Here is a 23,008-nt window from a genome sequence, read left to right as displayed (position 1 = left end):
GATATGAACTGCTTCCAGGTACTGTACTGTAACCCCGGTATGGCTCCGCCTTTGGCTCCGCCCAGACCGGGGCCATATATAGGCCGGCCTCTTGTGGGCGGCATTCATCTTACTACTGACTCTTGATAGGCAAGTTCATGACTAATAAAGCCTACTGTTCACTTGCTCTCTCTGCCTCACTGTGAACTGAAGGTATATCGATTTATTAGTCATCGACAGCACTATGGAAACTGCTCTAAAGCCAGACAGGCTCGAACTCGACGTCCCCACGTCCGAAGCCAAGGAAATATTCGAACATTGGCTCCGATGCTTCGAGGCCTACCTCGACTCCTCCACAATGCCTCCCTCAGAGACTCTCAAGCTGCATTCCTCCACGCCCAGGTGAGCCATCAAATCTCAGTAATGATCGAGAAAGCGGCCACGTATGAGGCGGTGGTCGCAACTCTCAAGACACACTTTGTGAAGCCCGTAAATGAGATGTTCGCCAGACACCTCCTCACGACTTGCCGTCAACGCGCCGGAGAATCGCTGGATGAGTATCTCAAAACCCTGACCCTACTCGTGAGGAACTGCAGCTATCGGGATGTGACGGTGGAGGAGCACATGAACTCACAGATCCGGGACTGGTGGGGGTCGGCTCAAACTATATCAGGCAGCACCTGCTGGAAAACGGGACCTCTGAAAAACGGGACCTCTGACCTGTGGGACATGGTAAAGCTAGCATTACTAATAAAGCCTACTGTTCACTCACTCTCTCTCTGCCTCACTGTGAATTGAAGGTATATCACTGGCGAAAAGCAGAGATAAAACCATGCTGCCCTTATGCCAAGTGCTTCACTTGTGGTCTACCTTAATACTCCTCAGAGAGGCAACCTTAATGCAGTGAAGGGGATTTTGTTGCACAGGGCGTAGCGTCCCTGCCTCGAGCCAGTGCTGTGGATTCAGGTCCCACCGCAGGACTTGATGGCCAAGGAAAGTGTGTTCACAATGCGCCCAAACAGGTTGAGTGTGTCAACCTGCAAATCCTTCCATCATGCTGGCAGTAAGAGCGGGAGAGACTCCTGGTCAGCTAAGTATGATGTGGAGTGCTGCCCCTCAAGCTATAAGCCCACGGTGATAGACAAGCGACCTGTTCCAGGAAGTACTAGCTTGGAAACAGATGAAGGTCTGTCTTAGTGCACCACTCGGTACAGGAAGAGAATCGGAGTGGGCAGTCTAACCCTTCATTGTAATTCTTTACCTCATTGTACCTTCACTGCAATTCCAGTACATGTCTGGCATTTATTGTGTGTGACTGAATGGTTTTCAATGTTTAATATTATCAAAGTTTCTATAAATTTATCTGACTTTGTGCTTTTTTTTACAGTTATTAAAGAGGAGGTGTACCACAGGTAAATCTATTATGTAAACTTCTGGGTAACTTTTTACGAGACTAGGGCTGGGATTCTCCCTTCCGGGGACTAAATCCCCAGGCCAGCGGGAAAACCGGCGCCAACGACTCCAGCATCAACGGACCCCCCTCCTGCACCCCTGACAACGTTCACCAAACCCCTGCAGCCGTTACAATGTTTACCTCCTTCGCACCCTGACAATGTTCATCCCCCCACACCCCTGACAATGTTCACTACCCCAACACACCTGATAATGTTCATCTCCCCTCACCCCTGACAATGTTCACTACCCCCAACACACCTGATAATGTTCATCCCCCCTCACCCCTGACAATGTCCACTACCCCAACACACCTGATAATGTTCATCCCCCTCACCCCTGACAATGTTCACTACCCCAACACACCTGATAATGTTCATCCCCCTCACCCCTGACAGTGTTCACTACCCCCAACACACCTGATAATGTTCATCCCCCTCACCCCTGACAATGTTCACTACCCCAACACACCTGACAATGTTCATCCCCCTCACCCCTGACAATATTCAGCTCCATTACACCCCTGACAATGTTTACCACCCTCCCACACCCTCACAATGTTCATCTCCCCTCACCCCTGACAATGTTCACTACCCCAACACACCTGACACTGTTCATCTCCCCTCACCCCTGACAATGTTCACTACCCCAACACACCTGACACTGTTCATCTCCCCTCACCCCTGACAATGTTCACTACCCCAACACACCTGACACTGTTCATCTCCCCTCACCCCTGACAATGTTCACCACCCTCCCGCACTCTGACAATATTCACCTCCCCTCACCCCTGACAATGTTCAGCTCTGCCGCATGCCTGACAAGATACAACTCCCCCTCACCCCGACAATATTCACCTCACGCCTGACAATGTTCAGTTGCACTGCATCCCTGACAATGTTCACCTCCCCTCATCCCTGATAATGTTCAGCTCTGCCGAACGCCTGACAAGGTATAACTCCCCCACATCCCTAACAATGTTTACCTCCTCCACACCTCTGACAATGTTCACCCCCTTCGGCAACCCTGACAATGCTCACTTCCCCCACACGCCTAAAAATGTTTACCACCCCTGTAATTCTGCCAATGCTCACCTCCCTCCTGCACCCCTGACAATGTTCACTCCCCCTCCTGCACCCCTGACATCATTTACCCACCTTGGGGTCAATGGGAATCAGGGTAAAACGCTCCACTGGTTGGGGTCATACCTAGCACAAAGGAAGATGGTTGTGGTGATTGGAGGTCAGTCATCTCAGTCCCGGGACATCACTGCAGGAGGTCCTCAGGGTAGTGTCCTGGGCCAACCATCTTCAGCTGCTTCATCAATAAGAAGTCTTACAACACCAGGTTAAAGTCCAACAGGTTTTTTTGGAATCACTAGCTTTCGGAGTGCAGCTCCTTCATCAGGTGAAGCTCCGAAAGCTAGTGATTCCAAAAAAACCATTTGGACTTTAACCTGGTGTTGTAAGACTTCTTACTGTGGTAAAGATAGAGGATGCCCTCAAATGGCTTTAAAAACCTGGGAATCATTCGACAGGTACCATTTGCGGAGTAGTGTCCTGGGCCAACCATCTTCAGCTGCTTCATCAATAAGAAGTCTTACAACACCAGGTTAAAGTCCAACAGGTTTGTTTCAAATCACTAGCTTTCAGAGCACAGCTCCTTCCTCAGGTGAATGAAGATATGGGTTCCAGAAACATATATATAGAGAAAGTCAATGATGCAAGCCTTTGAATGCTTCATCAATGACTTTCCTTCCAACATAAGGTCAGATGTGGGGATGTTTGCTGATGATTGCACAATGTTCAGCACCATTTGCGACTCCTCAGACACTGAAGCAGTCCATGTGCAAATGCAGCAAGACCTTGGCAATATCCAGGCCTGGGCTGACAAGTAGCAAGTAACTTTCCATAAGACCATAAAACCATAAGACCATAAGACTTGGGAGCAAAATTAGACCACTCGGCCCATCGAGTCTGCTCCGCCATTCAATCATGGCTGATATTTTTCTCATCCCCATTCTCCTGCCTTCTTCCCAAAACCCCTGATCCCCTTATTAATCAAGATTTGCGCTACATAAGTGCCAGTAGGTGACTATATTAATAAGAGAGAATGAAACCATCACCCCTTGACATTCAAAGATATTGCCATCACTGAATCCCCCACTATCAACATATTGGGTGTAACCATTGACCAGAAACTGAACTGGACTAGCCATATAAATAATGTGACTATCAGAGCAGCTCAAAGGCTGGGAATCCTGCAGCGAGTAACTCACCTCCTGACCCCCCAAAGCCTGTCCACCACCTGCAAGGCTCAAGTCAGGAGTGTGATAGCATAATCACATTCTGTCCAGACTTGGATTAGCTTGTGACCCCAAATGGAAAGGTGGGACATCAGTGGAAACTGGACTACCAACTGCTGTCTGGCCGATGTCAGAAGAGTCAGCATTGTTGGATGGTTTGGGAGGCATGAATGAGCATTGTTGGGGTGCAAGGGTTCTGAGTATGTGGGGAGGAGGGAAGAGCATTGCCAAGGATGCGAGGAATGGGTGAGGCTACATTGGTGTGCAGTTCTCACCATTGGCCATCTCTCGCAAACGCAAGAACAATCGAAGATTAAACAGTGTTGGTAAATAAGTAGAATATATACAAATTCAAGAGCTATTGACTGTATTCTGTAGCTCTGAGCAGGGCTAAGTCCTCGAGTTTGGTTCTTCTATGTCCATAAGCACTCATTGTTCACATACAGATTGTTTAAAAAGTAGGGGAGAAACAACTTTAATCTGAAATATATGTAACTATATTGGGAGACTCTGCTCCTCAAAGGTTAATAAATGTTGATCAGATAGTTGGGTAAAACTATGTATTCAGTTTCACTCTTCACTCACTGCTTTCAATTTTTAAAATATATATTTTAGGTCACCAGCAGACTATATACAAGCACGCCAAGTGTCAGGTAATACTCAAAATAAAATAATATTTTAAAATTATAAGTATGATCATGTAAGTAAAAGCAACTGAGAACATTTTACTTTTGTATCTACTGATCAAACTGCAGATCATCTAATATCAAACGTGCATCTGATTATCTGTGGGGGCAATAAATCTTTCTGGTAGACATGAATTTCACTATTCCAGTATATAGTGAAGTATAAAGGCGAAGATTGTGACAGTGTTACAGTTACGATGTGTCTCAGAGTATTGAGACTAATTTTGAAGAAGCAGAGAAACAAGTTTGATTGTGCTTTCGAAAGCCCTGAAGTATTTTAATAGAGAAAGACCTTGGGCCAAATTTAACGGCCACGGTGCTCCCGGCCCAGATCTATGCGCGCCAGTTAAATCGTGGGAGAGGCCGAAATCGGGATCCGCACCGGACGTGAATCGGTTCGCCTTCACCCGTTGGCGGGTTCCGGTCCCACCTAGACGTGTAAAACTCCAATTGAGACCAATTAAGGGAAATCTCCATCATAACGAGATGGAAACCCAATGTAATGTCCACCCGGGAACTGGCTCCCCAGCGAGAGGTCACACAGGTGCCGTTTAGCACTCCTATTCAAATCCAACACAATGTCTGCTGAGGGGATCGGAGGAGTGGAGTGGCCATTTCTGTTTTTGGGCATGCAGTCCAGGGCCCTGGAGCTACTACCCTAGTGCTTGCGGTGGGGGGGGGGGGGGGGGGGGGGGGAATTCCGGGGAGGGCATGGGCATGGGCGAGGGGCTGTATGCCATCGGTCCGGGGTCGGCCCTGAGCTGGGGGTTGAGGGCTCAGTCAGTGCCTGTGGTCCTAAAGGCCATCCTCCAATATTATGTATAACCATAACAGGGGCAATTACATCACTCCCTGTCTGTCCCTTAAACACTTCAAAGACAGAGCCCTGTTCATGGTTATAATATGAGGGTCACTTTAACTCCCTCCGACTTTGAACGGCTTCTGGCTGCACAGCTGAAGACTATTGCTAATAAGGAACTGGCTTTGGTAGTTAACACATCACAGCTGCAGATTGTGTTTACTGCTTGCTCCTACTGGTAGCTGCAAATGCCTGGAGGCTGTTGTTGCTGTTTCGTTCCTTTTCTGTAGCTGGTAAGAAGGGCAATTTTTTCTAAGGATCCTGGGTCCTGGAACACCAGGCTCAGGGGGATGTATGAGTCCAGAAGGCAATCCAGTTTGAAGCAAAACGACGCTGCTGATCCTGATGCGCGATGTTGATCCAAATGGGCCACCTGATGATGCCGTTGAAAAAGTGCTTTCCCAGATTGCTGATGCTTTTATTCCTGGTGTGGCGGGTGCTGCATGTAACTGGCACATCACCGCGAGTTAAACATGCTGGAAGTCCAGGATGTTCAACTGCACCTTGAGCGCCAGTGGAATATGTGGATGCCAGGATTTGGCTCCAGTGAGATTGGGCCGTGTCAGAGGGTCTGCACAGCTGCGGCTCCTGGACGGAGAATTGCACTGACACGTGGAAGAAGTCACACATTGATGGGCAGATCATTTCTATGACAAAGTTCTGGACATGATAAACATTCTCAAGCTTATCCTCCGGTTCTGTTGAGGAACCTGCGTGGGGTGATACCGTGTGTTTGTTATTTTTTTGTGACAATGAGCCGATATAGCTTTGTATTGGTACCAATATGGAACAATGATGTTTCCTTGTTGTTTAATGGTTCATGTGATATGTGGAACGTTACATGGTTGATTTTCAAATCTTTGTTACTGTTGACCGTTTAATAAACAAAATATTCTCAAATGCATTCTCATGGGTACATGTGCCATGTCTCAGGTGGGTTTTATTGCATAGCATTCCAATCAAATTGTGAGGCCTGGATACTTTGCCTGAACCCTGGGTGTGTCAACACCACAGAGGCAGCAGCCAACAATCAAACACCCAGAGCTGAGCTTCAGCAATAGGGATATCCCCGCAATAGGGTGAGTGTGTGGATCAGGAGAGGGTACTTGAGCACGGTCCCCTGCGTGTTCCCAGCAGGTATCTGTGGTCTGGTCCCAGGGACTTCTGCTGTGAGGGGGTGAGTGTGCAGCGCGGGGTCCTCCAGCACAACTGGTCTGGTGGAATGCACTCTAAGAAAAAGCAGGACACATAAGACGGGGTGGCTCGGTGAATTTGCAGGTTTCACAGTGCAAGCCCTAACTGATTGTCGGTCTCTCTCTTTCTCCTGTTCCGCACCACAATCCAGATGAATGGTGTTGTTTACCCTGCACTGGCAGCTCTCACCGTGCTGGTGGCAGCCCAGTAGACCAGACACCAGAGAAGGCAGTATCAGCGTCAACGCAGGCTCGCGGCGGAACCACATGTGCAGGGGGAAGGTGTCCAGGCGTCATTGGTCAGTCGCGGAAATGTCGGACAGCATGTGCCACAGGAGGCTCCGTCTCAACAAGGAGATGGTGCGGTACCTGTGGACCTGGCACTCCGTGGAGGAGGAAGATACCCGCTCCTGGTGGTGTGAAGGTCATCGCAGCCCTGAACGTTTATGCCACCAGATCATTCCAGGGCTCAGGAGGGGACCTGTGCAGCATTTCACAAGCTACAGCCCACAAGTGCATTGAAATAATGGATGGCCGGACAGCTGACTATAGGTTAGGATTATATTCATTGGAGTTTAGAAGAGTGAGGGGGATCTCATAGAAACTTATAAAATTCTAACAGGATTAGACAGGGTAGATTCAGAAAGAATATTCCCTGTGGTGGGGGAGTCCAGAACTAGGGGTCGTATTTTGAGGATAAGGGGTAAACATTTTAGGACTGAGATGAGGAGAGATTTCTTCACCCAGAGAGTGGTGAATCTTTGGAAATCACAACCACGAAAGGTAGTTGAGGCCAAAACGTTGTGAAGAATGAGTTAGTACAGCTCCTGGGGCCAGAGGGATCAAGGGATATGGGGGGGGGGAAGGCTTGAACTTGATGATCAGCCATGATCACAATGAATGGCGGCGCAGGCCCGAAGGGCTGAATGGCCTCCTCCTGCTTCTATTTTCTATGCACGCTGCTATGTACATCAACTTTGACTGGACCAAGCCTGTCAAGATGCTTGGGCAGCAGGATACTTCGCCATCGCCAGGATGCCCCAGGTTCAGGGGGAAATTGATGGGACGCATGTTGACTTGCTCACACTATGGCATCAGAGAATGCCCTTCATTAACAGGAAAGGGATTTACTCTTTGAATGTTCAACTTGTGTGCGACCACCTGAAGATCATGCATGTGTGTGTGCTTCCCAGGGAGCGTGCATGACAATTACATCCTGGGACACTCAGAGATCCGTGGGAAAAGGGGTTGACTTCTGGGGGATAAGGGGTACCCACTGAGGACCTGGCATGCCCGAAAGGCCAGGGAGGACCTCATCCTCACCCGCTTCTCATAGGACGAGGTTTTGCCTGTCAGCTCACCCCCCTCCTCCCATTCCTTCCAATCCTTCCTGGCCCCCCCCCCAATCCCTCCTTCCCCACTTTACCCCCAACCACCCTCTCCCTCCATTGACCAACCTCACCTCCATCCCCCTCACTCCCATTCATCTTTTCCCTCCCTTGGTCCCTGCGCCCCCCAATTCCCGACCCTCTCACAGTGCTCCTGGGCATGGAAGGTCTGTGCTGGTGGGTGCCAGGGTATGCTGGGGCACAGATGCTGTGGGTGATGGGGAGGGGTGGCCAGTGGGGTGGCAGGCAGGACTGATGCCAGGGGGCCGGTGTTAACCTATTCTTGCAGGCCGGCAGAGGTCGTTGATCTTCTTCCTGTACTGCGCGGCGGTCCTCCTGGTCACGCTGCCTGAATTGACGATTGCTGCCACTGCCTGCCAGGCTGCATTGATGGCCCTGTTGCTGGTCCTCCAACCCCCTCTGTGGAACCGGGTGTCTCGCTTGACATCAATGGTGCCCTGCAGCATGGCTAGAGCAGCATCCCTGAAGAATGGAGCAGGTCAACATGGTGCAGTGGCTGTGTTCTGCCTGTGAGTTGTTTCAGAGGGAGCAGTTTCAGCAGCGCCCTCTTGTCAGTGGGGAGCTGCCTGGTGTGGTCCAGTCGAATCAGTTGGCGGGACAGCCAGTTCCACCGTGAAGCTCATGGGGAATCATTTCCAGCACTAAGTGCTGTTAAACATGGGCCATGGCTCGATCGTCGGGACATACCTGGGATGTTGCGCCAGGTACAGCTTTTAGAACTTTCCCGTTAAATCGCACCCCCAATCTTTAGATTCTTGAGCAGTGATGAATGGTCATCAATTAGAATGTCATTAAGAGAGTGAGGAGGGAGTAATAATTTTATGCAAAGAACAGCTAATACATGGGATGCTTTGCCACAGTGAATAGTTGAGGTCGAGACCATTCAATATTTTAAGGGAGGAGCACATCATCATTTGGAAGACAGAAACCTACAAGAGTGTGAAAACAGGACAGTGAGATTTCTTTCAGCAAAGAGCTAGTTGGAACATAATGGACTGAATGGCCTCAATCTGAGCTACTAACCTCTGTAATTCTAAAATATTTTACAATAGAAGGCACTTCAGGTCTTCTCTCATTTTGTATGTCATGCATTAAAAATAAGTCCCCCTCTGTATTCTTTGAAATTGTCAAATTTCAAATTGAACTGAATAATACATCAGGAATAGTTTTGCTCATTTATGTTGAATGCAAGTCATGGCTGCATTGTTAACACATGTTGGAGATGGCGCTATTGATTAAAAATGTAAGAGACATGTTTAGAAGATCAAAATCTTTTCAATGCAGAGCAATGTGTGGGGCTTGACAAATGTAATTAAAATCACCGGCAAATATTTGACTAATCATTAATTTCATTGTGCAGTTAGGTAAGGTAGCTAACCATGGTCCACAAGAGACCATAGACATTTCTCTCTGTTAGAGACAGAGGAGTGGTTATATAGCTTGAGGGATGCCACTCCACATCATGTATGTACAGCCACATAAAGGTAGGAAGTATCTCTCCCTGAAGTCAGTACAGGTATTGAATCTACACCGGTTTCATTGGTTTCATTCTACACCACACTCAAGCCAGCTAAGATGACCAACCCCCACACTGTGGACCACGTGGAAAATTAAGGAGTATACTTTTAGTTGCTGTCACCCTGCATGGCAGTGTGAATGTGACAACTTAATGGTCCAAATTTTGCACTTACAATAACAGTGAGGGTAACAACTCTCTATTATGGAATAATTCAAACAGTAACTTTCAGATTACACACATGTGCAGTGAACCATAGAAATCTGAACATTACTGTACATTTACTCGGTTCCCTCACAAGCTTTGCTACACCAATAACACGATTATATGAGCAGCATTTAATCAATGTCATGGTTGAAGGGCTATACTTACTAATTACTGAGTGAGCAGTTAAAAAAGATAGATCTGATGCTTTCAGTTGGAACTGCCATAATGACAGACAAACAATTATTCCTGTACTAAGAAATTAAATTTACAAATATGGAGTCTCGTTCCTTCAGATTTTAAAAGGTTGGAGATTTAAACAAAGTTTAATTGATAACACCACCCCCAACATGTGTTTACAATATAACACGTGTTTACAATCCAGACATCACATACAAGGTTTAAATTGACATTTTGTATCTTTTCTGACTGTCTCTTTAATCTCTCTCTCTAAATTTCATCCATTATTAACTGTTTTAATTATTCATTATTTTGTACATGACTTAAATTGAATTTATATTTCCTGTTTTAGATACTGCGGTCACAAAATTCGGTACCATGGCATCTCTGGGTCCAATGCTTTGGGTGCCAGTTTAGGTGAAAAACTGTGTTTACGTTGCTTGCTCCCAGTACAGGCCCATATTCAACAGTATCTTGTTGAGGGTAATAGCACAGGGATTATATGTGTGCTTGTGGGTGGAGCTAGCCGGCAGGGGCTACCGGTGAACCTGTAGTGCAGGTCCTACCTTACATCCCCTAATACAGGTGCACACAGTGGATCACCACAGAGACACTTTATTAGCTGCTGAAACTCAAGATGAGTTTCTTTAGCAATATGAAGCAACACTATCTATTTGATAGCATGGTAGCATTGTGGATAGCACAATAGCTTCACAGCTCAAGTGTCCCAGGTTCGATTCCGGCTTGGGTCACTGTCTGTGCGGAGTCTGCACATCCTCCCTGTGTGTGCGTGGGTTTCCTCCGGGTGCTCCGGTTTCCTCCCACAGTCCAAAGATGTGCAGGTTAGGTGGATTGGCCATGATAAATTGCCCTTAGTGTCCAAAATTGCCCTTAGTGTTGGGTGGGATTACTGGGTTATGGGGATAGGGTGGAGGTGTTGACCTTGGGTAGGGTGCTCTTTCCAAGAGCCGGTGCAGACTCGATGGGTCGAATGGCCTCCTTCTGCACTGTAAATTCTATGAACAGTTCTATAGTCAAACACGTTGGAAATCCGAAGGTGAGGCAAGAGGAAGAAGCTGGGCAAAAAGATAGTTTGTCATTTTACTTTAAAAAATTTGAAGTATTGAACAATTGCATAAACTACACATTCATCCTCATCCAAATATATGGCCAACAACGCAGGTTCAATTCCCGTACCTGCTGAGGTTATTCATGAAGGTCAGCCTTCTCAACCTTGACCCTCGACAGAGGTGTGGTGATCCTTAGGTTAGTTCTCCCCCTCAAACAGGAATGCACCCTTCGATCATCTGGGACTATGGCGACTTTACTTCACCATAATGGCAGAGTGGCTAGGAATCCAATTCACTAATGAAGTAAAAGATACTAAATATTATTCTATAATAGTTGATTCAACACCAGATGTTGCATGTGGATCAATTAACATTAATTTTGAGATGTGTGACCAGCGATGGTGAAGTTGGAGAGCAATTTCTCTGTTTTGTCCAGATATAATCCTGCACTTCTTCTGTCTGGAGACAACTGTTTTTGAAATCATTGTAAATTTAGATTTGGATATCAAAAAATGTTGTGGGCAGAGCTTCGATAATGTCATTAATATAGCAGGAAAATATTTAGGTTGACAAGCAAGATTGAACAATACAAGCCCATATGCATTATTAAGCCCATATTCCAGTCACTCCTTGAATTTAATTTGTAGTGCTGAAGCTGAATCCTGTGGGAAAGCTGTACATTTTTTTGACTTTGTTCAAAACGTGTCTGTCTTTTTTTCACTCATTGGTACAATATGTTACAATCACGCTGGGAAATGACTATAGCTCAATAGAAGCAGAGGCACTTACAGTAACAGAAAATATAGGTATTTCCGATGATGAGAAGCATACACAATACAGGAAGTTATTTTTTGATGAAACTAGAGTCAATGAAATCACTTTAAAAAGGAAAGAGAAAATCATTGTTGAGACTGGAATATTATTTGTGATACAATAATAGTGCAATTGCAGAATAATGGTGCAATTGCAGAGCAGAAGTGTTTATCTAAAGAAAACTTGGTTTTTTGACAGACGTTTGAATGAAAATGCTAAAAGTTACTGCAGTAAAAAAAATTAAGTGAATTCTATTCGGAGGACATAGGCACAAATCCTTTTGAAGCTTAAGTGAAATGATTCATTCATTTAATCGATAATGAGGAGCTCTGTGCTTCAAGATTACCAGCTGATTTGTACAGACCTGTACATGATGGTTTGCTGGCAACCTTTCTATGGTTGCACCATCTACAGCTCGTAAAGTTTGCAATTTGATGGTGAAGTAAGATTTTAAAAGTTTGAAAATCCAGGGAGATTTGGCACATTCCCTGCTTCCGGTCTTTAATCAGCTGACTTTGACTTGCTGAGGTTAAAATACATCTCCCTGTTAAATATGACGATAGACATTACTCGTCGCAGCTCCAACAGCTAGAAGTTTAAGCTTCCATCCTGCCCCAGTGTGGGGCCCGGGTGACAGTAGAACATAGAACATAGAACGATACAGCGCAGTACAGGCCCTTCGGCCCACGATGTTGCACCAACATGGGAAGTCAAAAACTAAAGGCCATCTAACCTACACTATGCCATTATCATCCATATGCTTATCCAATAAACTTTTAAATGCCCTCAATGTTGGCGAGTTCAGTAGAACTTGATTAAGAAACTGTTTCATCAACTTTCTCTGCAACCCAACCATTCAGTTCTGGCCACCTTTATATTGTGTGATAGATTGTTTACATTACTGCAATGCAACATTTTCAAAATGCTTACGCTACACTGCCCTCTCCAGAAGCTGGACTGCTGCTATAGATGCTCAATGTGGGTTCCCTATTGCAGACAGGAAGTCTATATTGATTCCTAAAATTAGGTTGACTCTGGAAAATCCCTTCTAAGGCCATGTTCACTATTTCTTACACAGCATTTTGTCTAAAAGTATTTGCCCAAGCCATCCATTAAAAAAGTTTTCATTGGGCAAGATATTCTGGCTGGACACGTCGGCGGGATCTTTCAATCCTGCCAGTGGTGCACTCCCGTTATGAGTTTCCTGATGGATAGAGGTGGAATTAATTAGAAATCTCATTGACAGCAGCTAGAATGGAAGATCCTGCTGCTGGCAATGGTGGGCCACCTCCTGCTGCAAAGAAACATGGCGTGGGAAGGCCAGAGAATCTTGCCCCTTATTTTACCTCAACTATCGGCCAGCATGAAATGCGTGCTGGGTAAGGCTCAGCTGAGAAAAAGGAGGGTGCGGTCGTGTGCTTCTGATGTGATCCCTCAGGGGACAGCTGCTGTGGAGCTGTCTCAGGATGCAGCAGATCTGCACAAAATAAATTGCAATGGAGAAACACGACTAGGAGAGTGTGGACATCCTAGAAGTAACCACAGCCCCAGACACTTTTAAAATATTATTTGAGTCAGGACATTTCATCCCACCCTGGATTGAGTATGCAGCCAGAATGCAAAGGCTGCCTGGCCAATTGGCCCTCCGAACAACGGTAAAAGTAGACCGGCCACATAAAATTGCATTTATTTGGCCCCGTAACTGGCTAAATTACCTGCTTGATTGTTGGCAGGCATGCTTCTGGTTTTCATGCATGCCTGCTGTCCGGAATATTGCACGTGTGTGTGAGCATGTCGGGATTTGTGCCCGACATCTTCTCACCTGATTTTGTGCATTTTCAGGTTGGAACGTGTTCGCCTGAGCAGCGTGAAATTCTGACCATGGAGATGAAAATCTCAGAAAAGAAAAGTAGAAAGTGAGCAGAGATTAAAGAAATTGGACTCGGCTCTGTTGAACCTCCAGCTGACAGTGCCGGATGGTATTATGTGCATCATGAAAATCAGGAAGCCAAAATTGGAGCTGTGGAACTTACCAGAAATATTCTCCTGGGCATGGAAAGCAAAGCTGTTGGAGATGTAGGAGCTGAAAATCTGTGCAAATGTTGGTATTGGCCTTGCTTTCAGTAGTCAGGGGAGTTTTCTTGATTAGATAATCCGGTAGCCACCCACACTACCAGCAACATAACCTAGGTGTCTGCAGGACAAATAAGATTCTAAAATGCAACAGAGGCTGCCCAGAGTGGGGAGCCAGCAGCCCATTCTAGAACCATGTCACAGGACGGCCCAGTTTCTCTTCTGTAACAGAGCTAGAAACAATTCATAATGGGAAAATATTCTTTAATTCACTGGAACAGGACCAAGGGGTGGTCTCCCAGATTGACCTTGTTTATGACCTTTCAGCATTTGACTGTGTCTCGTTGAGTTGAGCATTCTGGATGCTTCTGCCATGTTGGGGAAGATGAAGCTCTCAGTTTGAGTGTCCACTCTCCTGTGCCACCCTCTTTAAAGCCTTCTATCACAAGGTGCTTGTGTTTGAGACAGACAGAGTACCTGCAGAACTGGCTGAATGCACTGGGATCCAGCCTAACTCCTGGCTCGCTGCCGAGACATAGTGTCAGAGGTTATCAGCAAGGCCTTGGATGTTTGGCCCAAGCGATTCTGTTAAGTCAATTAAGAATTGTTTCAAGTGAGAATAAGGTGATTAAGTTGAATACTGGGAGAGAAGGAAGGTGAAGAATGGATGGTCAGCAGTGCCAAAGGCAGGATAGTCATTGAAGCATTAAAGTGTAGGCATAGTCACAAAGGGTAAATTATTAGTAATTCATGATTTGGGAGAGCCAGGGCAGGTTAGAGAAACTTTGGGCAGCATATTATCCTGTATATTTTATATTCTTTCATGGGAAGTGGGCGATACTGGCAAGGTGAGCATTTGATGCTCATCCCTAAAAATGTGTGGCTTGCTTGGCCATTTCAGAGGACAATGAAGAGTCAACCACTTGCTGTGGGTCTGTAGTCACATGTAGGCCAGAGCAGGTAAGGATGGTACATTTCCATTTGTAAAGCATCTTCGTGAACCTGTTTTTTTTTTCAACAATCAACGATAGTTTTATTGTCACCAGTACTGAGACTAGCTTTCAATTCTAGATTTTTTAAAATGAAATGAAGTTAAATTCCATCAGTTGTCATGCTGAAATTTAAACCTGGGCCTGCATTACTGCCAGCTTCATACTGAATTTGCGTGATAACTTGAGCAGAATATTCAATTCCAAATACCAGTGCAATTTGGGTCAGTATGCACCCAAAATAGAAACGCTATCTGTAGACTTTCTGTGAATAAAAAGTTCTGCAAAAAACTATTATTTAAATGACAGTAAGTGGGTTGGATTTTAACAGCCTGTGGAGTACGGGCTGGGAGATGGGAATGCTGTCAAGGTGATGCATGAAAATGGAGTGACATAAAGCTCAGGGGTGGGTGTCCATTCGGCCCTCTTTGGCAGATGGAGTGAGCCCCCAGTGGCAATGGCCACCCAGAAGCAATAGTGCTGCTTGCCCTCACCAAATCTTGCCTGACTGATTCTTGCAATCTATACCCTACTGATCTGGTTATGCGGGGGCATGTCCATCAATGAGCCCTCCACTTCCCGGTGCAACACCAGCAGTGGCCACCGCTCCAGGTGGTGCTGCTAAGATGGCTGACCTGTTGTCTCCGATTGGCCGGCAACTCTTCGGTGGTGGTTGGCTGACCTTAAGCAGACTGACAGCGCTGGGGGATACTGCTGACAATATGCAGTCCCATGTCCTACTGACCGCCAAAGTGAGATGTCCCAGCTTTCAGGCCTAGTAGTGGGATCTTTGCCGCCACCACTAAATCTAGCCCAGTGCTTTAGAATGGACATATTATTTGCTTGCACCTTTAAAGTTCTTGAATATTGTATGTCTTTGAATAAAACCTTTGACAATATTCATGAAAATAACAATTATTTTTTGCTGGTTGCAGTTTCATCAGTCTGACAGACTATATTCCATTTCACAAAGCATAAGTGCACACTGGTCACAGTAATTGAGTTCCACAAATGAACTTTTGGGCAAGCCTGTAAAACAGGTTGATGGTAACAGTTCACAGCCGCCAACACAATATAGTCTGCTCCACCCTATACTGTATGTAAATTAGACTTGAGTAAATTCGTGAACGAATTTGGTTACCTATTATAGTTTGTTCAATGCAACACCTGTCAATCTTTCTTTTCTTTGTGATCAACATTTTCTTCATCCACAGCCTCCACATAGCACCAACATGAGCCAAGACAGTCCATGTTCATGAAAAATAAAATCAAACAACATTCATTTTAAGAAGCTTGTAGGATCCTGCCCTTTCTCACGGTCTATCTAAGGCAAGCCTGAGCTTTGCATTTGGTTTATTTTTTTCCTGCTCTCAGCTTAAATGTTGTACATTTCCCCAAACCTATGTAACCTCTTGGTCTCTGAGGTTTTAATATAGCTCCATGCTTTAGCATTTTGGTTTTATAAAACCATTTAATATTTTATTTAAATTTGCTCCAGAATTCTAAAATTGTCATAATGTATCTCCAATTAGAGTGCAGACACCATTTCAAGCACACTCTTTTTTTTGTTAAATGTTAAGTATTGGTAAGTATGGTAAGTATTTTATGACAGATCATAATATGGCCCACTGCAACAGTATCTTCCCTTCACTGCCTATACTTGCCCTGATTGCCCTCATTCCCTCCACTTCATGTTCAGACAAGAGCCTTAAAAGGTGTCGCTGATTTTTCAGGCTACGCCAAGGTACCCTGGATACTTAATTGGTCCTCAGTCATCTTCGACGTAACTTCTGTGTCTGGGGTCTCTTTACCTTGCCAACTGAGATACAATGATCTGTTTGAGCTGTTCGCAGAAAAATACTTTTCACTGTACCTCGGTACATATGACAATAAACAAATTCAATCCAATCCAATCAATTCTGAATCAAGGAACAGTGACTGCTCTGCCAAGCTTGGAGAATCTTAAAGAGAATTGCATTTTTCAAAGAAATATATAAAGGCAAGTGTGTGGTGGTAGGATAGGAGTGGGGAGGGGGAGCAGATTTGGGACTGTGCAGGGAGTCAGATCCCCTGAAATTGATGTCAGGTCAAGATCTCAGCATCAACTCACCCTCTTCTGGTTTTCACCTGGGCAGCTTTGGAAGCGAGCGAGTAACACTCGTGCTGCTGTCGTGTAAGTAATTTGAATATTATAATAAGCAAGTAAGTACATTTTTAGCAACATCTTCAACCCAGGAATCTAACTTTGACAGCCAGCAGACCTATTTCCCAAGTTGGCAGCAAATTGCCAGTGCCACCAAGGTGAATGCCGAGAGAGAAGAATCTCTTTGGTGATGCTGACAAACTGGGAAGCCTTTGATTAGTGAAACTGAAGAGCTGCAACAATGTCCAGGTGAGAAGCTGCTGGTCACAGCACCTCTTCGCCCTTTGACAGGTGATTGTCAACTTCTTGAACATTACTATATCTGCTTGCACTTCACCCACCTTCAGCTAAGCTTTCCTACTGCCACCGTTCACCCTGGCATGGGAGTAGCTTATGCAGCTGTGTTAACACCTCTGATGAAAGGCAAGACAAGAAGCAACGCCGACTGCACAGCAGCAGCTGAATCAGCAGCAGCTGCCTCTTCCTTAATCACATGCTGTTTCTCAAAGAAGAGGAGATAAACAGAGATCCAGATGCGAGTGGGTGAGACCCCCAACACAAGGTTCCCAGGGAGATATTTGGCTCTCGATCTGTATGAGAACCTGCCCTCAGAGGCTCAGGCTTTCACAGCAAGTTCTTGTTGATTCTGCAGCGCCCCGGAACAAGACTTCTGCTAACTTCCCGGACCACTTATATCTATGCTTCTTTGTTGTCCGATTCTTCTGCCATTAGCAAACCTTAAAGGAGCCATACCAGGTCTCCTCTCCAGCCTTGTGGTTGCTACAGCCTCAAATATCCATGTGCAGCTGAGTGTTTCTGACCGCTACTGGGGACCATTAGTTCGGAATCCTTCCTTTGACAGGTGCCTGATCCTGACCACTTTTTCTGATTGGTCAGGGCATGTGGAAGTGGTTTGTTAATACTGTGGTTCAGTTAAAGAGCCTTGGCAAAGCCCACTGGCGATTTCAATGGGTTCCTGTACCGCAAATGGTCTTGCCAATTGAAACAAAACATCCATTGACCCATAAGGAGAGTTCCCCACAGCAGAATTACTTGACATACTTTTAGCTCCTTACACTGTAATAGGCTGCAATAATCACATGGATCACTGTCAGATTCTTGTCTTGGAGTTAAAAAGTTATGGGTTTAAGTCCTAGCCCAGGATCTGAGAGCGTAGGCTGGTGCTGCACTGCAGTGCAGAGGGAGTGTTTGTTGCATAGTTACAATACTGTCTTCTCCTCACAATGCATTTCCCATCTACAGCATCCTCCCACCTGCTTTATGTGTAGTATAATGGTTTAACATGAACTGTTTAATATGCTGATCAGATACTGCAAGTAAGACAACTTGCAATACAGGAAGTGAGACAACATCACATGAGCTTGGCCTCTCTTGTACAACCTCATGGTAAGATGTAGCCCACAGTAATAAGTGTTCCAGTAAAGTTCATGTTTAACCTACTTCTGAAAGCTCAGTAAATATTCTGTATCCATCTAACAATACCAGTATGGAGGCAGCACATAAAAGAACAGAAAAGTCTCTACCTTTTCCAGGAAGCTTCGAGAACATCACAGGTCCCAACCAAGTAGAAGCATGGCTGAATTGGGATTGACATTTGCCAGATATTGAACCACAATGGGCCTCGCTGCAAAGGCATGCAGTGAGCAGATCAGTATGCTGTTATTTGTGTTGGGTAGCTGTGTAGTTGGCATTCTGATCAGATGGGATAACAATAAAATTGATGTATGATGAAATAATCGAAACACTTGATGCATACTTCAATTGAGAAAGAAAATGTCCCGAAAGATGTGGATTATCCGCACCCCAATGCCGAAATTTGCAGTTGAGAGCTAAGTCATAGGAAGAGAAGTAGGTCTTCCAGCCCATCAAGTCTGCTCCATCATTCAATGAGATCGAGACAGATCTTGTCCTCAACTCCACTTTCCCGCCTTATCCCCATAACGCTTAGTTTCTTTACTGATTAAAAATCAATCTCAACCTTGAATATACTTAATGATCCTCCCTCTACAGCTCTCTGCATAAAATAATTCCACAGCTTCACTACCCTCTGAGAGAAGAAATTGCTCCTCATCTCTATCTTACATGGGCAACCCCTTACTCAGAGATTATGTCCTCTGGTCCGAGACTCTCCCGCAAGGGGAATATCCTCTCAGCATCTACCCTGTTAAGCCCCCTGAGAATCGAACATATCTCAATAAGGTCACCTCTCATTCTTCGAAACTCTAATAAGATTTAGCAAAGGTAATCCAACTCAGCAGACAAGCTGAGGTCATGTAGCAAACCTGGGGCTGGATTCTCCGGTCGCCGACGCAGAAATCGCGTTTGGCGAAGGGCCAGAGAATCCACGTTTCCGACCAATGCGCCGCCCCGTCCAAAACGGCGTACTCAGGCAGGAACGACGGCCTGAGAACATTGCCTGAGGCACGCGCCCCATGCTCCACCCCCGACCGGCCGAGGTCCCGATGGCGCTGGTCTCTCATGGTCTTATCCATCGGGAACTCAGTGTGGCGCCTGCAGACTCAGTCCAGCACCACGACAGTCAGATGAGGGCCGATCCACGGGCAGGGGGGACATTATTCGGGGTGGGGGCACTGTGGGAGTGGGAGGCCCGGGGTGCGTGAGCCAGCCAAAGAGGGGTGCACTATTTTGTGGGCCGGGTCCGTGGGCTGCGTCCGCCATGTAGCATGGTGCGGCTGCTGAAGGCTGTGCGCATGCGCGGCCATGGACCCGCCAATTCTCCGGTCTGGAGCTGGGTGTTCTACACTGCCGCCCTGCTAGGCCCCAGCCAAACGGGGAATTGGTCGCAGTTTTGCGCAAGTTTTTCTGGCACAAAAAACCACCATTCCCACGCCGGCGTGGGGACATTGCCCCAGAATCGGAGAATCCAGCCTGATCTGTGATTCGAGTTGACAGCAAGAAACTGGGGGCGGGATTTTCAGTGGCCGCGCCGGGACGGAGAATCCCCGGGGGGCTGTGCAAATGACGCCACGCCGCTCCGACGCCGGGACACAATTCTTCGAGGTGGAAAAAAGCAGGTGAGTGCGCATGGCACCCCGCCGCACGGAGAATTGTGGCAAGTGGTCATAGCGGCTAATCTCCGGTGGCCCAGGGATTCCCCGGCCTGGATGGGCCAAAGTCCCGCCTGCCTGACTGAATGTCACGCCGGCGCCATTCTAATCCGCTATACAAAGGCACCAACCAGTCGCGCTGGCTGACACTGCAGGAGGAGGTGGGTGATGGCGTGGGGAGGCCCCCTGGGGGGGGGGGGGGGTGGTCGACGGTGTTGTGGGGGGGACCCTGGGAGGGGGAGCGGCACGGTCGTGGCTGTGGGCAGTGGGGGGGGGGGGGGATTTGGTGAAGGAGCGGTGGGGGCGACAAAGGCTGCAGGCGGCCAAGGCCCGCCATGGCAGGCCGGATCCAACACCCCAAACGCCATGACGCTGATGGCCACCCAACACGCTCGCGTTGCTTTATGTGCGTCGCCGCGTCAATTGTATGGTGCTACGTGTCTGATGCTGCTCTGAGGCCGCTCCCTCATGCTTCCCACCATGCCCGTGCTAGCCCCCGTGTGGACCGGAGAATCGGGCCCCACAACGACCGTTAACAGCAGCGTGCAACACTTAGCCCATGTGTCGGAGAATCCCGCCCCTGATATCAAAAGCAACTAATTCAGTAGAGTATGTCAAATTTAAAAACAGAGAAGCTGTCAAAAAAAGCTTCAACACAGGAAGAGCAACATCAGCAGCCCACCTAACTGTAATTTATGTGGCAGGGAAAGTCACAGGTGTTAAAACTGCCCTGCCAAAGAGGCCGAATGTCATCTATGTGGAAAGAAGAGCCACTTCCAGGGTCTGTCCCATAGCAAGAAGTTAGTACAGAATGCACACAAAGTGAAGTCGTTGATAGGTGGCAAGATCCACAAGACAGATGAAATCCATAATATTTCCTTGGAGAGATCCAGGAATGAAACAGAAGCTACTGGAATGCTGATATTCTGGTAGAGGAAAACAAGACACACTTTAAATTAGACTGAGGTGCAGCGGTTTTGGTTCTTTTTGGTGCTGAGCTGTGATTGGAGAAAAGTTCTCTTTAGCCATTATGTAAAGCACTATACTGGCCAGGAGGGATAGAAATCAAGGTCAGGGGACCATTGAGTGCAACCCTCCAATATAGAGAGAGAAAAATAACGGAAATATATGTGTTTACAGAAGCAGAGTCGCTCATTGTTAAGCAGGAATGCCTGTAGCAGTTTGCCTCTGGTTGACCGAAAACTGAGATCAGCCTCAAGGTGAATTTCCATAGCTGTTCACAGGACAAGGAAAGTCGACAACAGAATATCGCATCAATGGGCAGCACGGTAGCATTCTGGATCGCACAATTGCTTCACAGCGCCAGGGTCCCAGGTTCGATTCCGGCTTGGGTCACTGTCTGTGCGGAGTCTGCACATAGTTCCCGTGTGTGCGTGGGCTTTCTCCGGGTGCTCCGGTTTCCTCCCACAGTCCAAAGATGTGCGGGTTAGGTGGATTGGCCATGATAAATTGCCCTTAGTGTCCAAAATTGCCCTTAGTGTTGGGTGGGGTTACTGGGTTATGGGGATAGGGTGGAGGTGTTGATCTTGGGTAGGGTGCTCTTTCCAAGAGCTGGTGCAGACTCGATGGGCCTAATGGCCTCCTTCTGCACTGTAAATTCTATGAAAAAAACTAATTGAAACGAAGCCAGTGGACCTGTTTATAGAATTTACAGTGCAGAAGGAGGCCATTTGGCCCATTGAGCCTGCATTGACCCTTGGAAAGAACATCCCACACCGCCATCCTATCCCCGTAACCCAGTAACCCCACCTAACCTTTTTTTTTGGACACTAAGGGCAACTTAGCGTGGCCAATCCACCTAATCTGCACATCTTTGGACTGGAGGAAACCGGAGTGCCTGTAGGAAGCCCACGCAGACACGAGGAGAATGTGCAGACTCTGCACAGACAGTGGCCCAAGCCGGGAATTGAACCTGGGATGCTGGAGCTGTGAATCAACCGTGCTAACCACTGTGCTACCGTGCTGTTTCGACCCAGAAAAGTTCCTCATCCACTCTTGCCGAAGGTAAAGAAGTAAATTGACTCTATGTTGAAGTGAGGGGTTATTTTACCTGTGACAGAATCAACAAGTTGGTGCTTGGGGATGATCCCAATACCAAACCCAATGGATCTTTCAGAATTTATGTAGATCTTACACAGCTGAATAAAGCAATTGGACTGAAGTTCATCCTATGTTGACTGTGGATGAAAGCTTAGCTAAACTGAGAAAGATTCCATCTTCACAAAGGTAGATGCTAATAGTGATTTGTGGCAACTACTCCTTGGTAAAGAATCTAATTATTCACGATGTGGAGATGCCGGCATTGGACTGGGGTGAGCACAGTAAGAAGTCTTACAAGAAGTCTTACAACACCAGGTTAAAGTCCAACAGGTTTGTTTCAAACACTAGCTTTCGGAGCACTGCTCCTTCCTCGGGTGAATGAAGAGGTATGTTCCAGAAACATATATATAGACAAATTCAAAGATGCCAGACAATACTTAAAATGCGAGCATTTCCAGGTAATTAAATCTTAACAAATCCAGGGATAGGGGCAACCCCAGGTTAAAGGGTGGTGAGTTACTTGGAGGGGAACCTCCAGGTGATGGGGTTCCCAAGTATCTGCTGTTCATGTCCTTCTAGATGGTAGTGGTCGTGGGTTTGGAAGGTGCTGCCTGAGGAACCTTGGTGAGTTCCTGCAGTGCATCTTGGAGATGGTACACGCGGCTGCCATTGTTCGTCGGTAGTGGAGGGTATGAACGTTTGTGGAAGAAGGAGCAATCAAGCGGGCTGCGTTGTCCTGGATGGTGTCAAGCTTCTTGAGTGTTGTTAGAGCTGCACACATCCAGGCAAGTGAAGAGTATTCCATTACACTCCTGACTTGTGCCTTGTAGATGGTGGATCAGCTTGGGGAGGTCAGGATGTGAGTTACTCGCCATAGGATTCCTAGCCTTTGACCTGCCCTGGTAGCCACAGTATTAATGTGGCTAGTCCAGTTCAGTTTCTGATCAATGGTAACCACCAGGAAGTTGATTGTGGGGGATTCAACGA

The 23,008-nt window shown here is 46.7% G+C and overlaps 1 protein-coding gene across 2 annotated transcripts in view; it reads left to right on the top strand.

Annotated features, from left to right (window-relative positions):
• Nucleotides 1-23,008, top strand: part of hepacam2 (HEPACAM family member 2) — a 168,349-nt gene that overhangs the window by 127,764 nt on the left and 17,577 nt on the right. Inside the window, exons 6-7 of one of the 2 annotated variants that reach the window (XM_038797579.1) lie at nt 1,367-1,391; nt 4,352-4,389. The exons of the other annotated variant lie outside the window; for it this stretch is intronic. Coding sequence (XP_038653507.1) covers nt 1,367-1,391; nt 4,352-4,389 — 63 coding nt within the window. The remainder of the gene's footprint in view (nt 1-1,366; nt 1,392-4,351; nt 4,390-23,008) is intronic. 2 annotated transcript variants of the gene reach the window in all.

This window comes from Scyliorhinus canicula, chromosome 5, assembly GCF_902713615.1.
Source record: "Scyliorhinus canicula chromosome 5, sScyCan1.1, whole genome shotgun sequence".
Lineage (NCBI taxonomy): Eukaryota > Metazoa > Chordata > Chondrichthyes > Carcharhiniformes > Scyliorhinidae > Scyliorhinus > Scyliorhinus canicula.
Note: the sequence above shows the minus strand (reverse complement) of the source record. Positions and strands in the feature narration are given on the sequence as shown.